The 19,537-nt window shown below is 40.4% G+C and overlaps 1 protein-coding gene across 3 annotated transcripts; it reads left to right on the top strand.

Moving 5' to 3' along the window:
- The first annotated feature begins 150 nt into the window (after nt 1-150).
- LOC122408777 (cytochrome P450 4c3-like) lies at nt 151-19,031 on the top strand. 3 transcript variants are annotated; one of them, XM_043415806.1, is made up of 7 exons: nt 151-1,754; nt 7,854-8,051; nt 12,845-13,030; nt 15,316-15,385; nt 15,923-16,049; nt 16,154-16,553; nt 18,332-19,031. In XM_043415806.1, the coding sequence occupies exons 1-7, from the start codon at nt 1,559-1,561 to the stop codon at nt 18,667-18,669; spliced, it is 1,515 nt and encodes a 504-aa protein (XP_043271741.1). In that variant the 5' UTR covers nt 151-1,558; the 3' UTR covers nt 18,670-19,031. The 3 variants fall into 3 exon arrangements, with proteins under 3 accessions (XP_043271741.1, XP_043271742.1, XP_043271744.1); XM_043415809.1 differs by lacking the exon at nt 151-1,754 and adding an exon at nt 4,649-4,727; XM_043415807.1 differs by lacking the exon at nt 7,854-8,051.
- The last annotated feature ends 506 nt before the right edge of the window (nt 19,032-19,537 follow it).

The raw sequence follows: 19,537 nt of genomic DNA, 5'->3' as shown, positions 1-19,537 counted from the left end.
GTGAGTTAGTTATGTACGTGTCTTTATGCAATACAGGGGAGCGTCGGTGTGAGTGGAGGAGCGTTTGTGTACGTTTCTCCAGTGGGATATTCTTCTATAGAGGAGTATATAAGGGCGACGAGTTCGGGTACTTGAACGTCACAAGAAGCGAATAAGTAAGAAGTGCCGGACGTTGCCTCGATCATCGTTCATTCATATATATAGTCACACGCACCGAGAAGAATCCGCATTAGACAATATTCGGCAAAGTGATTTCGAGCTGATTCGAAGGCTACTCCCGATCGAGATAGGCTGCATTGGATATGGATTCTCGCATGTAGCAGATACGACGAGTACGAAGATATAAAGTCGTAATCGATCATAAACGGAATGCATTGAGAAATACAAGGATAAATAAAGCGATATTGACGCGGACGCACCCGGTTCGATCGCCTCGTACTTCTTTTGCTCTTGCTCGGCCTCCCGAAAAAATAAAACTTTTTATTTCCTTTTGTGTATTCGCCGGAACGTTGTTCGGTCCACCGAGTCACGGATATCGGTGGTTCCAGTGATGAAGTGCCGTTCGTTGCTGTAGCTACGGAATTCGCAGAGCGAGAGATCCCCGCGCACCGGCGCGCCAATAAAAACGGGCAACAAAAATTGTATCGGCTCATTCCTCACTTTTCACCCATAGCTTTCCCTTTCTCTCTTTCTCTCCGAGTCTAAATTTTCGCCAGTACACCTCACTTCGAATATTATCTTCGCCGCTGTATTCGGAAGCTCGATCACCCATTAAACAGCTATCGCGCCGCCGCTCATTCGTCATAAAACAACGCGCGCGTTATTCGTCCAGACTTTTGTGAAAGACGGAAAAAAGCCATGCTCCACAGCCCCCTCCGGTCACACTAGGCGAGGCATAGTTATAAATTAATACAAGTTTGCATCGCGAACGCCCTAGCGAATTAACTTGTCGCGTGCCTGCCGACGAGAAATTTCTTCCTCTCCACAAAAACACACTTAATATCCGTACACATTTCCACTCTCTTGCGAACGAGGACGTTCAATACAGGCGTACACACGCACAAGATCCGAGAGAAATAAAGAGAGGGATAGAGAGAGAGAGAGAGAGAGAGCTCGAAATAGAGAGGACGCGGAGAACATCATAGAGTGAGCGACGAACAGTCCTACTGGCTGGAATGACAGCCACAAACTTTTGCGAGTACGAATTGCTCGAGTGAACTCTATGAGCGAACACCTGAAGCGAGTGGAGGAGGCTGATTCCATGCTTGTTCGAATGCACGGGTACCGCCAATTATGTTGAGTTATTGTGATTAAAATTATAAAAACTGTGCCCGATAACTGACATTGAAAATGAAGTTTCATTCGTCCGGGTAGATTGAAAAAGTGCGCTGCCGCGATCGTCAAATCGTAGATAAAAATCTGCCTGCTTTTTGTTCTTTGTTTCTCTTTTTTACGGAAACCTCCCGATTCGTTTTCGCTCCAAAATAACAGACTGCAAATCCCTGGGAAGACGAGTACGCGAGTGTGAAGAAACGAAGCAATTGGAGAGACAAACAACATGTCGGCGATGAACATCGGTCCCGCGATAACCGGGAAACTGTGGATTACTTTGGTGCTGTCTTTGAGTGTATTTGGACTGCTGTTGACGCTGTTCGTAAAGAGAAGCAAATTCCTTTACAGCCTACGAAACGTTCCGTCGCCGACCGCTTTGCCAGTTATCGGAAATGTGTGGCAACTCAATTGCAGCCTCGAAGGTACGTGCATGCCTAAAAATCTACTCCGTTCGACACTCTTTCTGCGATCATTAACAAACAGCGGAGCTGAAAGTTTTCTCGACAGTTCGATTACTGAAAAACGAACTCTTAATCCTGCCCGAATGACGTACGAACGGTATCATATATTAACGTGTGAAATTTGATTATTTTCGCAAGTAGCTAGTAATATAATGTAATCTAATCTAATCTAATCTCGCAGCATCGGATCGACGAAAGTATTGCTAAAATGTGTACACTACCGTAGCGCTCTCTAATTCCGCTGTAAATTCATTGCCAAAGCGAAAAAAATCACACCGTTCAATCACAATTAGCTTAATGTACCGTCGCCGCGCGCCTCTTTACGGGCTCCAAAAGATAATTGACACTGTTTTAATCTCTAGAAAAAAACCAGTTTGTAACCGGCGAGCTTGGCATTCTATCAAAATGTTTTTTACTCAGGGTCAAAACGTCTCGTCGCAATACTAGCCTGCGAAAAGCATTTGGGCTAATGAAAAATTTTCGTATAATTACAAGGAAACGATTCGACGTTCTGCGAGCATCGAATCACCAACCCTAATTATCCATCCTCTTTTCAATCTCGACCACAAGTTTAAATCGTTCTCATCAAAAGCCCATTAACGACGAAAACTCGCCGAGTTGTTTGTGCGCACTTTCGGGGATTCCTGAACGTGCGTGCTCGCGTACACGATTTGCAAACATCAACGAATCAATTTAAACTTATTCTAACGAATTCGCCGGACGCCCGTTACGGTACAAATTGTTGGCGCGCGTCCTCGATTCCTATGCGATTCGTAAGCTCATCCGTCCGAAGAACATTCAGATCTCAAAAGTCCCAGTCCCTTCCAAAATTCGTCTCGAGATGACAAACTGCAGGCAACAAGAGACGGTACGTCGAGAGGAGCTCAGACGTATAAGAGCGCGGAAATAAGAAACCTCCAAATTATAGGAGCACGATTAGCATAGATTCAGGCCCAAAAACACTCGAATCGGGGATTCGAACGAGTTCAAATCCATTTCCAGGCATCGCAGTGACTGTGGAGGGTCGGAAAAAAAGTTGATTCCGTTGTTTTACATCGGAAGCGAGAGAGGATTAAAAAGTTCAGGAGAACTCGTAAATTTTTCCGTTTTTTAACTCCCTTCATGCTTCGAGCTGAATTTCAAAATGTCGAAGAAAAATTTACAAATATATTTGTCTAATCGCCGCAGGATACTCAACGATAACGAATTTTTGTTAAAATCAGGCTTCATCTTTTATTCACGAGGCCAAACAGGATTCGATTCGTTTCGGGAACCGTCGCTGCTGTACCGCTACGTTGCGCGGCTACACACGCCACTTTAAACTATTTTAGTAACTAGAGGCGCTATGAGACTCGACGTTACTTTCCTTTGCAGTCTCTGCATTTTACTCGAGATTCGCGCGCTCCTTACCTCCGCGCCGATCGCTACAAAACTCCGCCGAAATAGTGCACGGAGAGACTTTTATACGAATATTTCGGATGAATTTGCTAGGAAAATTTGCAATGTTTTGTAGCAGCGCTTTTCTATATCGCCATTCTATTACATTTTATTATTATCTCTCAAATTTTACTATGTACGACAGGCAAAATTTAGGTCTGCGACATTCTTACGTCTTTGGCGAAATGTTAAAAATTGGTGAATTGGACTGGACAAATTGCTTGAAATTTTACCATGTGCCACTGGTTAATTTTCATGTTTATACGGAGCAACGCCTCGTATAATTGGTGAGCGGATGAATTTTGCTATGTTATTGAGCAAAATTCAGTGCCGTAAAAGGAAAAATACGAAACTATGCAATTTTTCGTATAGCAAAGAAAAACAACTGCTATGTTATCTCCTAAATTTTCATCAAATCATTTCATTATTTACTATGTTTTTGATAAAAATTCGCTCGGTGTTCATTTTTTATGGACATGAACCGTGGCAATGGTTCCCCAAACTTTTGCGTTATTTGACACACCCTGTACAACGGTTATTATTATAATATCGACGTGGTCCGACGTTACTATAAAAACATAGTAATTTCTGCTATAAAAGTCTCTCCGCGTGTGTTTCCGGAAACTATAGCAGAGTAAAACTCTGAATCGCATTATTTCGTTGAGGACGGAGTGAACGATCATCAAACGCAAATGAGATTTTATCGAACAAATTAGAATGAAGCAAGTGGATGAGAGCACATTGTTGGAACGCGTAAGAAAAAAGTTCGATTAGAATTTGAGCAGTTCTCACGGAAGAAGGCGAAAAGAAAACGTCGAGAGTTGCATTTTTAAAAAGTACACTCGAAAGACGGACAAACATTTTCGAAAGCAAAATTTAATGAACACCTTTTCGCATCCATAAACAATAATCGATATGATAGAAAAAATGTGTAAAGTGACGTTAGCTGAGTAAAAGTCACGGCTGTCCCGGGTTAAAAGCATCATAAAAGCTGAATCCGATTGAACTGATGAGAAAAAAATGGAATTTTCGACTGCAGCCTCTGTCGCTTGGCTTCGCCGCATGAATAATCCAGCGCTCATTTTTCAAGCTGCTGAAAAAAATGATGCGTGAATTACGTTTCACGCACAAATGGACAGCGAGTTTGACGCACGAGCTGCGTCAACGTAAATTAATAGAATTGCGAGAGTATCGTTCGGTGCGGGTTTCGCTTAGATTCGAGCTCTCCACCAAATCCATAAGCACACATGAGTATAGCCGCACCGACTGCGACTGCGACTGCAAGGTTTCTCGGGTGACTCGGGTCTCGCGCGCCACGTGGGTTCAAATCCTCGTGCCAACTCGCGCATGAGACGAGGTCTTCGCGCGTCGTCGAGAGACAGAGAGAGGTCGCAGCGACGACTGCGGTTGTTGCAGTTACAGGGGGAGGCCGAGGGAGCGGAGCAAACTTAACTCTTGGGGTCGGACACGTGCGAATCAAAACAAAGATCCAGCCACGTAAGGTTACAGAACTTTGATTTTTGCAATGATGCGCCGGCATGTGTCGTGCTTATATAGAACAATGACCGATTAACCAGCACCTCCGGACTCCGGTGCCGCTCGTATTCAGCCTCGCTTCGTGCCATTTCGTGCTCATTCATCCTCCGCTACCTACGTTCGGTGAACATTCAAATTGACGTCTCGATTCTTCGTCATTGAATCGTTCTCATTTCATAGCGAAACACGAAAAAATGGTCGCTCGAATTATCTAAAGCAAGTGAGACAAAGGTCGGAACGAATATTGGCGATTTTTCGGAAAAAATATAAAAAAATGTTCACTTCGTTTGATGAAAATTCATCCGTTATGTGATGAAATTAAACGATTCTCTTTCGGATCGCGAGAGAAACTCGGAACCGTCAACCATGCACTTTCATAGTGGACTGAAAAAATTTTATTGGACGTAACTAAATGCATGGACTTTGTTTAAGGGCGGGGTGACGTCAGTTCGGTGAAAAAAAGTTTAAGAATTTTTGTAAAAACTACAGATGATACCAATCTTTTTTATTTATTGTGGCATCATAATACAATATTTGAACAAGATTTTCTGAAATTTAAAAACTCGAATATCAATAATTAAGTCGATGGTAGCAGAGGCACTTCGGAAAAAAGTTGTCCATCGGTGAACAGTGTAAATCGAAATCTTTTGAAATTCGGCATGGTCCTTCCTTGCACAATTGACCAGGCATGTACGAGAGCTTTTTTCCAAATTTTCATAATTTTTAATTTTACAATAACAAATAGGCCCATTTTTTAGGCGAAAAACAGTTTTTTTTTTTATTTCTAAGTGTCACAAAAAAAGGCAAAAAGTTGGAAAAAAAAATCCTCTCGTAGATACCTGGTCAATCGTGTAAGAAAATACCATGCGAAATTTCAAGAAGATCGATCGAATAGATTTCGATTTATACTGTTCACCGCGATGGACAACTTTTTTCTATAAAGTGCCTCTAAAAATGTTCTACTATCGAGTTAATTATATTATTGATGTTCGGGTATTAAGGATTCCGGAAATATTATTCATATATTGTAATATGATGTGACAATCAATAAAATTGATTTGCTATTACCTGTCGCGTCTAAAGAAAATTCGTAAAATTTTTCACCGAATAGACGTTACCCTGCCCTTAACAAAATCTTTTTTTGAACAATAATTCTTCAATCTTCATTTAATTCACATAAAACGTTGATCTGAAAAGTCAAACTTTCCATCCTTTCACGTTCACACGACGGAAGAATATTGGCATTTTATGAAGAAATCTTTTCTTTGAATAATTCGTTGTCGAGGTATTTTCACAATTTACTAAGACAGTTTGTCCCACTTGTCCGCTGCGTTCTACATTTTCCCATGATATCATATCGCACGAACGTCGATTCGATGTCATATAATAATGTAAACAGCTGTTAATCGCGTTAGCTTCTTTCGAGTTTACTATTGATCGAAAGAGAACTGTCAGATGAAAAACAAATTCTAATGTTCCTTCGAACAGATCGTACTAATTGGATGCACGCCGCGAAAATAAGCTCGGCCAGAAATCGTTCGCCATAGCAAGGATGCCATCACCGCGACATCACACTCACCTGCGACGCTCCAACATTCATTATCATTCAAAGTTCAAAGATTTTAAGATCGCACGTATCGTGCTTTCCAATCTGTTTGATCTTTCAGAGCGATAAGATCATCCAAATATTCTCAACTGAAATTTTCATTATTATAATTCGCGATCTTCCGATGCTATTATTTTATCCGTTGTAACGAAATTAATTTTACATATAAAGGGGCTTCGTTTTTGTCGAAATAACTGTAAGAGCTTTGTGGTCCACTTTTCAAGGAGCTGAAAATTTAACTGAAAAAAATAGAATTCAATTGCATTTGCGGACGAGTCGAATCGCCAAGGCAGAAAAGATTTTTTAACGAATTATGAAACTGCGAGGGCCAAAATGAGAATCTCACAAACGTCGCCGAAACACTAAATATTAAATGAAAAGAGGGCTCGCAGTTGGCGTCGGTTTCTGCTTCCTCCTAGCAAAACTTTTGTACTGGGAGCCAAACCCGATAGGCTTGTTTACCGTTTCTTTTCTCGGCGTACGAAGCTACATTTCGAAAGCCGTTTTTAAAACTGTCGAAACTACAGTAAAAGCACGCTAAATTTGAAGCGGTGCCGCGATGAGAGTATCGGAGCCAGAGACTGGGCGAGTCGATCATTTTCGCATTTTGGCAAACCTCCGGCCAAGAAGCGGGATTTTTCGAAAAATATTTGCAAAATAACGCAGCGGAATGCACCAGGTTTTTAAAATCCGATGAGAAAAAATAATGGGCAAGAGCAATTGAGAAACGAAAAGTGCTGTTTGCCTCCAGAGTCGGAGGCCTTGCAGCGAACTATCCCCGTGCATAAGCCATAGACGCGCGACCGCAACGACGATCGCGGACAAAGAGCTCGTGCGCGTCGCGGCCTTGCAGCAAGGAGCACATCGGTCTGTAAAAATGCGTAACGATCGTTCCGGTCAACGTCCGCAGAAGGGCAACCACGTGGATCGTAAGCGATTAACGAGCAGTAATATATTTCCAAGGCGATCAGGGTTTAGCGCCTTTTGAGCGAGTCTAATACGGACGATTGTGTTATAGGTACGAATGCGCTTTCTCGCGGGGCTGGTATGCGCGTGCATGGCCGCTGACTGCGGAGCGAGGCTGTGCATGGGCGCTCTTCTCCGAAGATGTGGAGAACAGCGAGGGCCTGGCCGCGCGAAAAACCGAGAGACGCGCTCAATTATTTGAGAAATGATAGAGTATAGTGGCATAGAGTGAATGAGTGAGTGAAAGAGCGTAGAGCGAGAGAGAGAAAGACTTACACTTGTTTAGCCTTGGCGAACCGAGCGATAGAGAGAGCAATGACCTGCGTCGCGCAAGCGGCTCGGGGAAGGCTAGTGCGAGAGCGTGTAGGAACACTCGTCGAATAGAAATTTTCATCGGGGATTTATGTGCGATATAACGACGTTGTCTTTTTATGTCGTATCGTTCGCGTACGTTTCGTCCTTTGAGCAGCGAATCGCGATACCAATTTATTTTTCCTTTTTTTCTCTTCCTACAGAATTCTTCAAGAGGCTCGTAACTTGGAGTCGGGAATTCGGTGACATTTATCAGGTATGGCTTGGTATGAGGCCTCTCATATTCGTCTATCGCGCCGAAGGAGTGCAGCCTTTGCTCAGCAGTAGCGTACACATCGACAAGAGCCTCGAGTATCAGTATCTTCGACCCTGGCTCGGCTCCGGCCTCGTCACCAGCACCGGTTTGTCAGATTTGTGTATATATTTCTTTCCGTCACTGCTGCGTCCCACCGCGTTTCGAGGGGCTACGAAAAATACGAAGATATCCAACAACTACACACGATCATACTGTCCGCCGTGCTGGAGAATTCGCAATCGAAATTCTGCTATGATTTAATACTGGCTTTCGGAAAGGTCACCGCTCGTTGCCGCGCTGAACGAGGAGTCCGCGGAATTGCAAGAATCCCAAATCATTTTCTCTCTCATCGCTTAATCCTCAATCGCGCCTGAGAGAGCAGTACAAGCTCCTCAAAAATCCACGCGTCTCCCGAGAATTTCTCGGATCATTATTCACGAAATATCGTCGAGCTACCAATCGTCTTCCCGGTTTAAGGAGTTTCGGTACAGAAGTCAAAATATTAAGAAATTGATCAAATTTGGTGATAATGATCTTCAACATCAAGTGCGAAAACTCAAATTTTTTCAAAATTTTCTTCTACTTAGTTATCGAGTAATTACACATTAAAGCAGATTTCTCATGCCCGGAATGTATACCTATATATATGGAAACGCTATGCTTATACACGTCAACTTTAGTGATCAATTACTCGATAACTGTGTAGAAGAAAAATCTTAAAAAATTTGTGTCGTCAAATTTGGCACTAAAGAATATGTTCACCAAATTTTATAAAATTCTGAACTTTTTGAATTTTTAAATTTTTTTAGCATGGATTAGCATGGTAACATTGTATCGCCTGTACCGAAACTCCTTAATCGTCACTATTATCGAACGTAATCATCATCATCATCATCATCATCAGCAAAAGACGAAAACTTCAACGTCTAGTTGCACCTTGATTTTTTTTCAAAATAAGTATTATCAGTGAGGACTCAAGTAGAAAAGGGATTTTAAGGTAGATCATGCCCGAAGGATCGTATTTTATGGGTAGCTAAATTGGATCGATTTTTACTTCCTAATTAAAGATATAATCTCTTTAAATTAATGACAGAGTTATTAATTCGAGATTGCAAATCAATTTTTTCAACTTATTTTTTGACGAATTAAATTAGGAAATCCATCACTGACCGAACCCAACATTTCATTCGTCTCTGGCTAAAATACAATAGTTTTTTTATGTGAAAAATCGTATTAGAGAGCCCAAAGAGTAAACCCACGGGGAAATGGATGAAGTATGAATAAAAAAAAGAAGGCCCAAGCTAAGAAGAAACAAAATGCCGAAATAAGCAAACGTGACGCATTTTACCAATTTCGTTCAATCTTTAAGGTAATTTATTACTAGTAAGACAATCCTCTCGAATTTTTTCCCAAACTTTCATTACATACTCAATTGTTATTGTACTTTTTAAAAAAACTTCGTAAGAAGCGTTCATTCGAACCCTTTAAAATTTGAAATGCGTGTCAGTCGACTTCAAAACTTTCTTAAGAAAATCGTCCCGTGCATGAGCTACCTTAACGATAGAGATCGGCCGTTCCCATTATCGCGTAACTCGGCAGATTAAAAAAATCGATGATCGTATTAACTGATCAAAGATTAAATTCACGTGTACTTTAATCACTGATAATAATGAATAAACATTAGATTTTTTCTTCCCGTATCGATACTCGCGTCGTCGTTTACCGTAATTTCTAGATTTGGTCAGTAAATCCTGAAATCTCTGAACGATTGTACACTGGAAAGAGACTCGACGAATCTCCTTCAGCGTGGTCCACCTTCCTCCCTATAATGGACCTCCCGCACGCAAAAAGAGATGAACGAAATTCGGTGCGGAGCGTACCGATTCGTCGCGAGCTCAATCCTATACATTCGAACAATATTCGATACTAAATTAGCCTCCTGATTATGTTGTGACTCGATCGTATTGATAAGACGAATGCGGTATACACACCGGGGACTGCGAAATTTATATCAATTTATTCACCGCATTCGAGTATTCTCAGCCGATCGTAAACGACTCGAACGAGCCGTACTCGAATAGCCATTAAATCACATTTCAAATACTCGATCTCCTTGGAATTTGATGAACCGTTGGGCATGTATCTCATGCACTCGTCTTGCGACTCAATGTCCAATTATTCTTTCAACGAGGATTCTCCACCGGCAGCACACGCCTCGGGTTTACAATCCGAGCCTGCGTTAGCTAAAACCGTCTGGCATATGGGACGATGACGTCATCGGACGCAGCGCGTCAAGGATACCCTCCGATCGATCATTTTTCTCGCGATAATTCTCCGATTTTGTGTCGAACAAAATGTAGTGGATCGATTTGCATGAAACGTCGTTCCGATCTCATCCGAGATTCAAAGCGTCGCATACGCGCAATCCTATGACTCGTTTAAGGAGGGTGGCTACCGACGATACAATGTTGCCATGCTAAACCATGTTAAATTCATTAAAAATTTCAAAATGATAAGAATTTAATAAAATTTGGTGAACATATTCTTTAGGGCCAAATTTGACAATACAAATTTTTTAAGATTTTTCTTCTGTACAGTTATCGAGTAATTGATCACTAAAGTTCAAGTGTATAAGCATAGCGTTTCCATATATATAGGTATACATTCCGGGCATAAGAAATCTGCTTTAATCCGTAATTACTCGATAACTAAGCAGAAGAAAATTTTGAAAAAAATTGTGTCTTCGCACTTGATGTTGAAGAACATTATCACCAAATTTGATCAATTTCTTATCAATTTGACGAACGTAGCCACCCTCCTTAATTCCACCGCCGAAATGACTGCCGCGCGGTGTGCCATGCGTCCGAACATTTGCCCTTGTCTTTGAGCCCGTCAGTGTTAATTTTTTTGGAGTTTCTCCCCTTCAGGAGTTCCACCGTGCCGCGGTCGCTTCGACGACGTACAGAAAAGTTCCGATTCGGAAGCAGGCGAATTCCGCAGCAACTCAACATTCCGTTCCGTCGTGCGATCGAACACGATACCCGCAAGTGATAATTTGGTCACACGATGATGCCGGTTGCGTAAGCGCACCCGCGATTGCGTAACTTATAACGACGATGACACCTCTCGAGTTTGCAAAATTCTTCGCTCCCTCTCTCGCTCCTTTATTCTCTCCGTGAGCCAGCACGCACCGTTGAAATAATCCATTGCGGTGTCCGTTTACCTCCCGCGGTTCACGGGTGGGAACAACATTGAAGGTTCAACGACTACAACCCCGCGTGAACATAAAACCTCCAATGTGACGGAACGTACATTCTTTGTGGAAAAAGTCTCGTTTTACTCGCTCCGGCTGATCGTCCGATGGTTTTTATCTCCGGAAAAAAATTAATCAGCATTCGCGAGCTTGCTCAAACGCAGCGCCTGAGGAAACTATCGAGCTAGACGAATGAATTTTTATTGCAGAATACGCTGAACCTCAATCACTTGGGGTTTACAAAAAATTATTCGAATTGTTCGATTTATTGAGCTCGCGCGCGGTAAACGAGCGTCGGCGCTAAGCGAGACGACGAATAATCTAGCTTGCTAATCGCGTGCTATTTTTGTTAGTATCGAATACCAATTGGCATCAATAACAAACAAGTTATCCAGCATAAACAACGAGCTTGAGGTAATTTATGCATCCAAACGATTTGAATTATTTATACAGACATTCCGCGTCGGATGACTCCAATTTTTCATTTAATATTTGCCCACTCCCAAGCTTCTCTATTCTTTCTCGATTCTAAAATTGTCTCCGCGCTGACAAGTATCATTTGAAATAATAATAATAAAAAAAAAAAGAAACTCGAATTCGAAGTTTCTAGTTACTTTTTTCGGTCGCGAGTGATCAGCCCCGCGTTGAGCTGAGTTGACCTCCATTGAGAAATTTCGAAAATCAATGGAACGTGCGTGGACACGATCGTGGACCGATGGCACGGTCGCCAGTCTTATAAAAGGGTGATTGAAGCGCGCAGCTCCCGCAGCGAGCATTTGACGCGGTATAGAATTCCGGAGTAGGTTTAATGGTGGCGACCTATTTTTCCAGTGGATTCCCTCATGCTCGATCCTATCGAGCCTCGAAATAGTAGGATGAGTCGAGACGCCTGTATAAGAGCCGGGGAATCGAGCCTCGTACGGAAGCGCATTCTCCCACATACGAATTCGGAAGGTGAACCGCATGGAGAAAGGATCACACTGCAAAAAAAAAAACGATCGAAGTCATCTTTTTTGCGAATTTTGTCCTCTAGACGTTACGCGTCCTTCGGGCGGCGGAAACGATCATGAAAATATAGAATCGCAGGAGCAGCGAAGCCTCGTCAATTGCTTTCATTATCATCATTATTATTTAATAAGCAGACGGGACCGAAAATTTTGTCGTAAACGACGCGAGCGGGCTCGTCATCTTCGCTCGACTCGACGTTCAACCTGCTCGGACTTATCGTCCCGAGAATTATCATTATGAGTTTTCGACGGCGATACTCGAAATAATATATGTTATTTTGACTTTTACCGAGTCCCCGCGCGGAGTGTATAACCGAAACAACACGACTTCGGTCCTCCCAACACCTCCCGCATTCACCATACGAAGGCTCAATGATGCACGCACGCGTAGACGCTTTAACGACAGACACTTTCTCGCTCCCTGCTTGGTCACGTCTCTTTTCGTCTTTTCGTCGAAACGGTTTTCCGATGAGCGAAATAAATCTTTGGATTCTGTAAAAATAAGTTATGTTTTCACATTAAACGATCGTAACTACGTCTACGAGCCTTGCGAGCGCGATTGATGCTCATTCGTTTCTCAAACTGATTAACGCGACAAAATATATGAAACCGTGGACAATTATTTCCTATTGCTTCCAGGTGACAAATGGCACGCCAGGAGGAAACTCCTCACTCCGACTTTCCACAGTGGACTTCTCGAGTCATACTTGTCCTCGACGATACAGGAAGCTACTACAATGGTCTCCTGTCTCCGTGCCGAAGTCGGCAAACCCGAATTCGACATAGTGCCCTACGCAAAACGCGCAGCTCTAGACATGATCTGCAGTAAGTACAGTTCAGAATTCATTCTTCATTAAATAAACGTTGTACGCATTACCTACGCGCAGTAGCCAAACAATGCCAAACCAAACAAACCCAAAAAAGCTCATATAACAGTTTGTTTCATTGGTATATACGAATGTGCTGTAACATAGTCACAGCACAATTTATTTTCAAAAGAAATTGGAATTAAAGTGTGTGTCGGGAATATCTTTCGATGCGTGTGCGGAATTTGATGTCTGATTTTTTGTTAAAAAAAGTTATTTGCATAAAGAAATTTCAAGGTAACCGAGTATCATCATTAGACGTGTCTGTTTACTGCTAGAAAAGGAAAAAACATCCTACCGCCATTTTTCGGAAAAGTTGCACTTGTGAATATTTACCAAAACGTTTGCAAAACCGAAGGGAACGCGACATTTGTCACTTCTAGGTTTGATCTTTAATGTTCACCGAATCCCGGCAACCCCTCAAAATACACATTTTTCTGTAAGTTTCTCCAAGAAATTTGAAATAAGCGAAGGTTTTTAGTCAAAACTATCGCTAATTTGAATCCAGTAAAAAAAAAAAAACGATTGAACTTTTATTCTCTCCAACGAGAACCACGGATGAAAAATTTGTTAAAAAATTATGACAAAATTCATTGGAGTGACTTTTGTCGCAATATTTGTTACAAAAAAAAAATGTCGAACATCAAAAGTCATACCGCATGGCCCCTAAGGTCAATTGGATGCAAATAAACACATAAGACTATGCTCTCATTCGAGTGTTCGATTGAAGATTTCTGAGGAATATGTTCACGCGTCGCAAGACGAAACTGAGTGAGCTGCGCGGACGTTTTCAGACGTTCCAGCAAAACGAATTAAGGTCAAGAGAATTCGCAATGAATGACGAATAAGTGGAAGCTCGTGTAGCAAAGCTTCGAAATATCGCCTCCCCCCCCCCCCCCCTTGGTGCGAAAATTAAATTGAAAAAGCTGCGTATCTCGAACGTGCACCACGTCATCGGTACATTCGTCCTCAAGGCTCCGAAGTTGTTTACCCCGGAGCCGGAGCACGTTCTTCAATATTAACAATATTAATAAAAATTGTAATATGTCGTCGTCACATTCTTTATCCGCGTTTCAACATTTGAAAAGGTAAAACATGCATGGGTGTATGGGAAAAAAAACGATATTTTTTTTCCTTTGCATCTAGCGGGGAAAGTTGAATCAATGTGGAAAAAAAAAAGAATCCCAAAAGCAGAGCTGGCTAAAAAAATTATTTCAAACGGCGCATTGCGATTGAAGATTTTCCACGAAAAAAATCCAGAAAAGGCCTCTGATCATCGTATCATAAATCTTCAGAAAAAAATCACACAAAAACCACGAGAATACGATTTTTGTAGAAAATTGATTCCCCTACAAAAAAGTCCTTATGAACAATTAGCTCGGAGCAACCGTTTTGGTGCGCTATCACAAAATCAAATTTTTCGTTTCACGAACAAACTTCTTGGCAGTTTTTCGTAGAGAATTACTTCCTCTCTGTTAGAAAATTTTTATAATTTTTATAAAATCACTTATTTTAATCATTTTCACTGAATTATTGTAAACATTTTTCGTGCTTGATTTTCATCGAATAACAATGTTTCTCACTAATTGTAAATGAAACACTCTGCCAGATGGAAAACATGGGAGGTTGGTTTCAACCATTAAGAATAATTTGAGCCGATAAAAAAAAATGTCTCTCATTTCTCGATAAGCTACACACTATAAAAAAAAATATTTCAATCGGAAGGGGAGAGCGCCCACGTGCATCATTATTTTGAAAAACGTTACCATTTCATTCTTTACATGTATATATTGAATAAAGATTGAGAAACGATCGCAGTTTATCGATAATTCATTGCGAGATGATTATGTTGATGAACACAAAATTCAAGGATTATGACTCACGTTATCATAGAATGAGTAACGTGGGTGTGTGTATTCTTTCGCACTTCTTGTCAAATCTATTTACGTTGCGTCACGCTCGATGTCATCGCTAAAGTTCATTGTTACTAATAGCATCGTTACTGATATTATTATTATTATTATTATTATTGTTGTTGTTGTTGTTGTTGTTGTTGTTGTTGTTTGTCATGGTAATTTTCGTTACCAACGTCGTCGCTTTTCGTTTTCCTTCCACTTTTTTATCTTACGATGAAACTTCCGAATAATCTACAAGACGAAGCTCCAATTTTTGTACTTCTGCATCTTGCTTATCCCCTCTGTTGAACATTTTTTTTTAAATATCATTCCGTTGCTCTCTTTCCAGCCAGCAGCATGGGGTACCATATCAACGCACAGACGAACCTCAACAACGAATACGTCACATCTGTGGAAAAGTGAGTACACCGCATTTTGACGTTTCTCCACTTTTGGGGTAACGCGGCTTTGCCGAACGTTTTACCACAGATTTTCTATAAATTTCGAGAACTTTCGCCGAACGCTTCTCAGTAGATTTTTTTTTTCTAATTGTCACTTACAAAGATGCGTATAACGAAGTTTATCAAAAAATTTTAAGTTTATACCAATTTGAGTTGTTGCACTGAAGAAAAATGTCGTTCATTGAATAAAATCTAATTTAACCGCAGACGGTAATTTAATGGGCTCAACTCCTTTGTTGCCTCGAAGAACAACTGTTTTTTCTTCTCAAGTTCATAAATAGATAGAACGATGGTCAATATTGAACATGCTTTCGGGCTCCTGCCCGAAGACCTGAATTACCACTGTCAGATTATTCCGCCGCAGAAAACTTACAAGTTTTGGATTATGGTCGAAGAGCAGTTTGGCGGAATGACTGACCGGGACTCTTATCCCAGACACGCGTATTTGCAAAATAAAAAAAAAAATAATAAAAAAAAAAAACATGCGTCTTACAGAATGACTGCCATTATCCAGACGAGATTCACGAACATCTGGATGTCCATGGACGTCATATTCAACCGAACATCTATGGGGAAAGTGCATCAAGAAGCGCTTGACGTTATTCATGGATTCGTCAACCGAGTAAGTTGATTTTATTGGTCAAAACAATCGATTCTATTATCGTGCTCTTTATTTCTGTTGAGTGCAATGTTTTTATAAAAATTGATTTTATTTGGCTTGCGCAGGTGATCAGTGAACGCAAAGCTGAGTGGAAGTTGAAACACGACGGGAATTTCAACGAGTCGTCAAAAAAACGTCTAGCCCTGCTTGACATGCTTTTGGAATACTCCCAAAACGGAGCAATTCTCTCGGACGAAGACATCAAAGATGAAGTGAACACTTTCATGTTCGCTGGACACGATACTCTCGCGACCAGCATCTCGTGGGTTCTTTATGCTCTTGGTTCCCATCCTGAATATCAAACCAAGATTCTCGAAGAATATAACAACACTATTGACAACGATGAAATCACGAGCGAATCGTTGAACAAATTGGTCTGGCTCGATGCCTGCATCAAAGAAGCTTGGCGCATGTATCCGGTCGTCCCATTGATCGCCAGACAGATATACAAACCTATTAATTTGAGTGAGTAGCCATTAATTCGCCATTAAATACACAAGTTAAATACGCGTTTAAATATGAAGAAAAAGAGACAGAGGTTTAGGGTTTATGCGTAAAAAATCGTTTATCTTTCCACATAACGAATGAACGCTTCTTACGAAGTTTATGAAAAACGTACACAATAACAATTAAGGTGAGGTCTTACGAGTAATAAAGATACACGTTTGCTTATTTCGGTATTTTGTTTCTTCTTAGCTCGAGCCATTTTTGTCATAATCTTCTGTCTTTTTATCAACACTTTTTAATTGATCCATTTCCCTTTGCGCTCTCTAAAGCGATTTTTTACATAAAAAAAAAACTATAGTATTTTAGCCAGGGACGAATGAAATTTTGGGTTCGGTCAGTGATGGATCGCCGTTCAATTAAGGTAACTCCTGTACTGCATGCTAGTCAAATGAGTGCTAAATGTTCAAAACGCTTTTAGACCAAGTTTAACGTACCGATTAAATGTATTGTTAGTGGATTTGTATTAAAGCATATCTCATTAACATGTAAAAATATGAAAAACGCTAGTTTTGCAAAACCATCAACTGATGAATGCAAATTTCCACGCTGACACATTTTCACTGGTATTTTTCAAAGAATTGTCTGCGTTTATTCATCGATTTTATTCCAACCAGTCTCATTTTGTTCGTCAACCGGTCCTCTATGAATCCACCATGTAGTTGCTTTTTTTAACTCGATCGTTTCACTGTTGCAGCTAATTGTTCATTAAGTGAAAAAACTCCTTCATTCATAATTTCTGAAGGAATGAATTTAAAGGAAAATCTACGCGGTGAGTTCGTAGAGGATCGGTTGAGGAACAAAATGAGACTTGGTGCAATAAAATCGGTTAAAAAATACAGATGATTCTTTGAAAAATACCTGTGAAAATGTGTCATCGTGGAAATTTGCATCTATCAGTTGATAGTTTTGCAAAACTATCGTTTTAATATTTTTTCACGTTATCAAAATATGCTTGAATACATATCTACTAACAATAAGTTTAATCGGTACGTTGAACTCGGTCTAAAAGCGTTTTTAAAATTTAGCACTCATTTGACTAGCACGCGGTACAGGAATTACCTTAAAGAGGGTGGCTACACTCGTCAAAATGATAAGATTGATCAAATTTGGTGATAATGTTCTTCAACATCAAGTGCGAAGACACCATTTTTTTCAAAATTTTCTTCTGCTTAGTTATCGAGTAATAACGCATTAAAGCAGATTTCTTATGTCCGGAATGTATACCTATATATATGGAAACGCTATGCTTATACACTTGAACTTTAGTAATCAATTACTCGATAACTGTACAGAAGAAAAATCTTAAAAAATTTTTATTGTCAAATTTCGCCCTAAAGAATATGTTCACCAAATTTTGTTAAATTCTTATAATTTTGAAATTTTTAATGTATTTAACATGGTTTAGCATGGCAACATTGTATCGTCGGTAGCCACCCTCCTTAATGCCTCGTCATTTCGTTCGCCAAAAAACAAGATGAAAAAATTTATTTACAATCTCGAATAAATAACTCTGACATTAATTTAGAGTAATAATATCCTTAATTAGAGGAAGTAAAAATCGACCCAATTCAGACACCCATAAAATAGGATTCTACGGGCATGATGTACCTTAATTGATGAGCATCGCGCGGTTAACCGTAGTCGATAACACAGACATCTACGAGACATTTGAAAATATGTAGGATCATCCGTGGCGGCGGGTTATTATTGATAATAATGAATATAATAATTTCCAGTGAATCACGACGTGCCCGTCGGCTCGACAGTTTTAGTCAACACTTTTCTGCTGCATCGGGATCCTCGTTATTTCCCACAGCCGGACGTGTACAAGCCAGAAAGATTTTTTCCCAACAGTCCAAAGTTACCAGCCTTCTCGTACATACCGTTCAGCGCCGGCTCTCGGAATTGCATAGGTTTTAGGTTTGCGACTATGGAGACAAAAATGACGATACTTTCGATACTGAAATCGTACGAAGTGCGTTCGATCGAGCCCGTGGACAAACTTCGTTTGATATCTTCCATCGTTCTCATCAATGCCAATGGAATCAACCTGAAAATCACCCCAAGACAATAATTATTATTAAGAAATTATTCGCAGTAACCGTGATATTTTGAAACATTCGGAGTCATCAATTATATTCATCAATTCGAGTTAAAATTAGCACGAGATTCAGGCGATTCTCGGAAAAATGTTTCAGCTGCAAAAACAAAAACAAATATGACTTATTAATGGGCTCGAATCACCCTTCCATATGCGAGACAATAAAATTCCTGTACATCGCATTAATTTCATAATCGACCCAAGCTCGAACACAGTTTAGATTATAACGGTCTAATTTTTTTTATTATTTATATATCTGTAGACTTAATTATTTGCGTGATATTGATAAATCTACTTTTTTATAAACTCGCCAAAGTAATCGGCATACGTTTCGTTTATAGCTGGTATAATAAACAGTGTTGATGACTGGCGGAGAATGGAAAGCAGCAAACGAGTTGGAAAAAACCCTCGAATATTTTTCGCCACTCCGAGACTGTTGTCATTTTTTTTAGCAATTTTCGGGTGGTTGAATTTTGCTTTTGGTATTCGAGCTAAATGAAAAGAATAATTAATTAGTACAATTGGACAAAACTTTGAATCGTTACCTCAGAAAATGATCGCATACGTAGGATGCAACGTTTGTTTCGAAATTCCAAATTAATTATTCGATTTATTAAAAGTGCTGTGAAAAATTAATCAGTTCTAGCTCAAGCAGATGCGTAAATTTGTCACGCAAAAAATGATAACTGCGTATACGAAGAGTGTCGAGTGTAACGAACGTAGGAAAGTGTAAAAAAAAAAAATGAAATTAACCAACATTTGGGGTTTCGAACCACGTCGAAATGAATTTTATGAGCAGTTCGTCGGATGTCTGTCCACAGATTCACGCATCAAACATTTT

This window comes from Venturia canescens, chromosome 4, assembly GCF_019457755.1.
Source record: "Venturia canescens isolate UGA chromosome 4, ASM1945775v1, whole genome shotgun sequence".
NCBI classification, from domain to species: domain Eukaryota; kingdom Metazoa; phylum Arthropoda; class Insecta; order Hymenoptera; family Ichneumonidae; genus Venturia; species Venturia canescens.
Note: the sequence above shows the minus strand (reverse complement) of the source record. Positions and strands in the feature narration are given on the sequence as shown.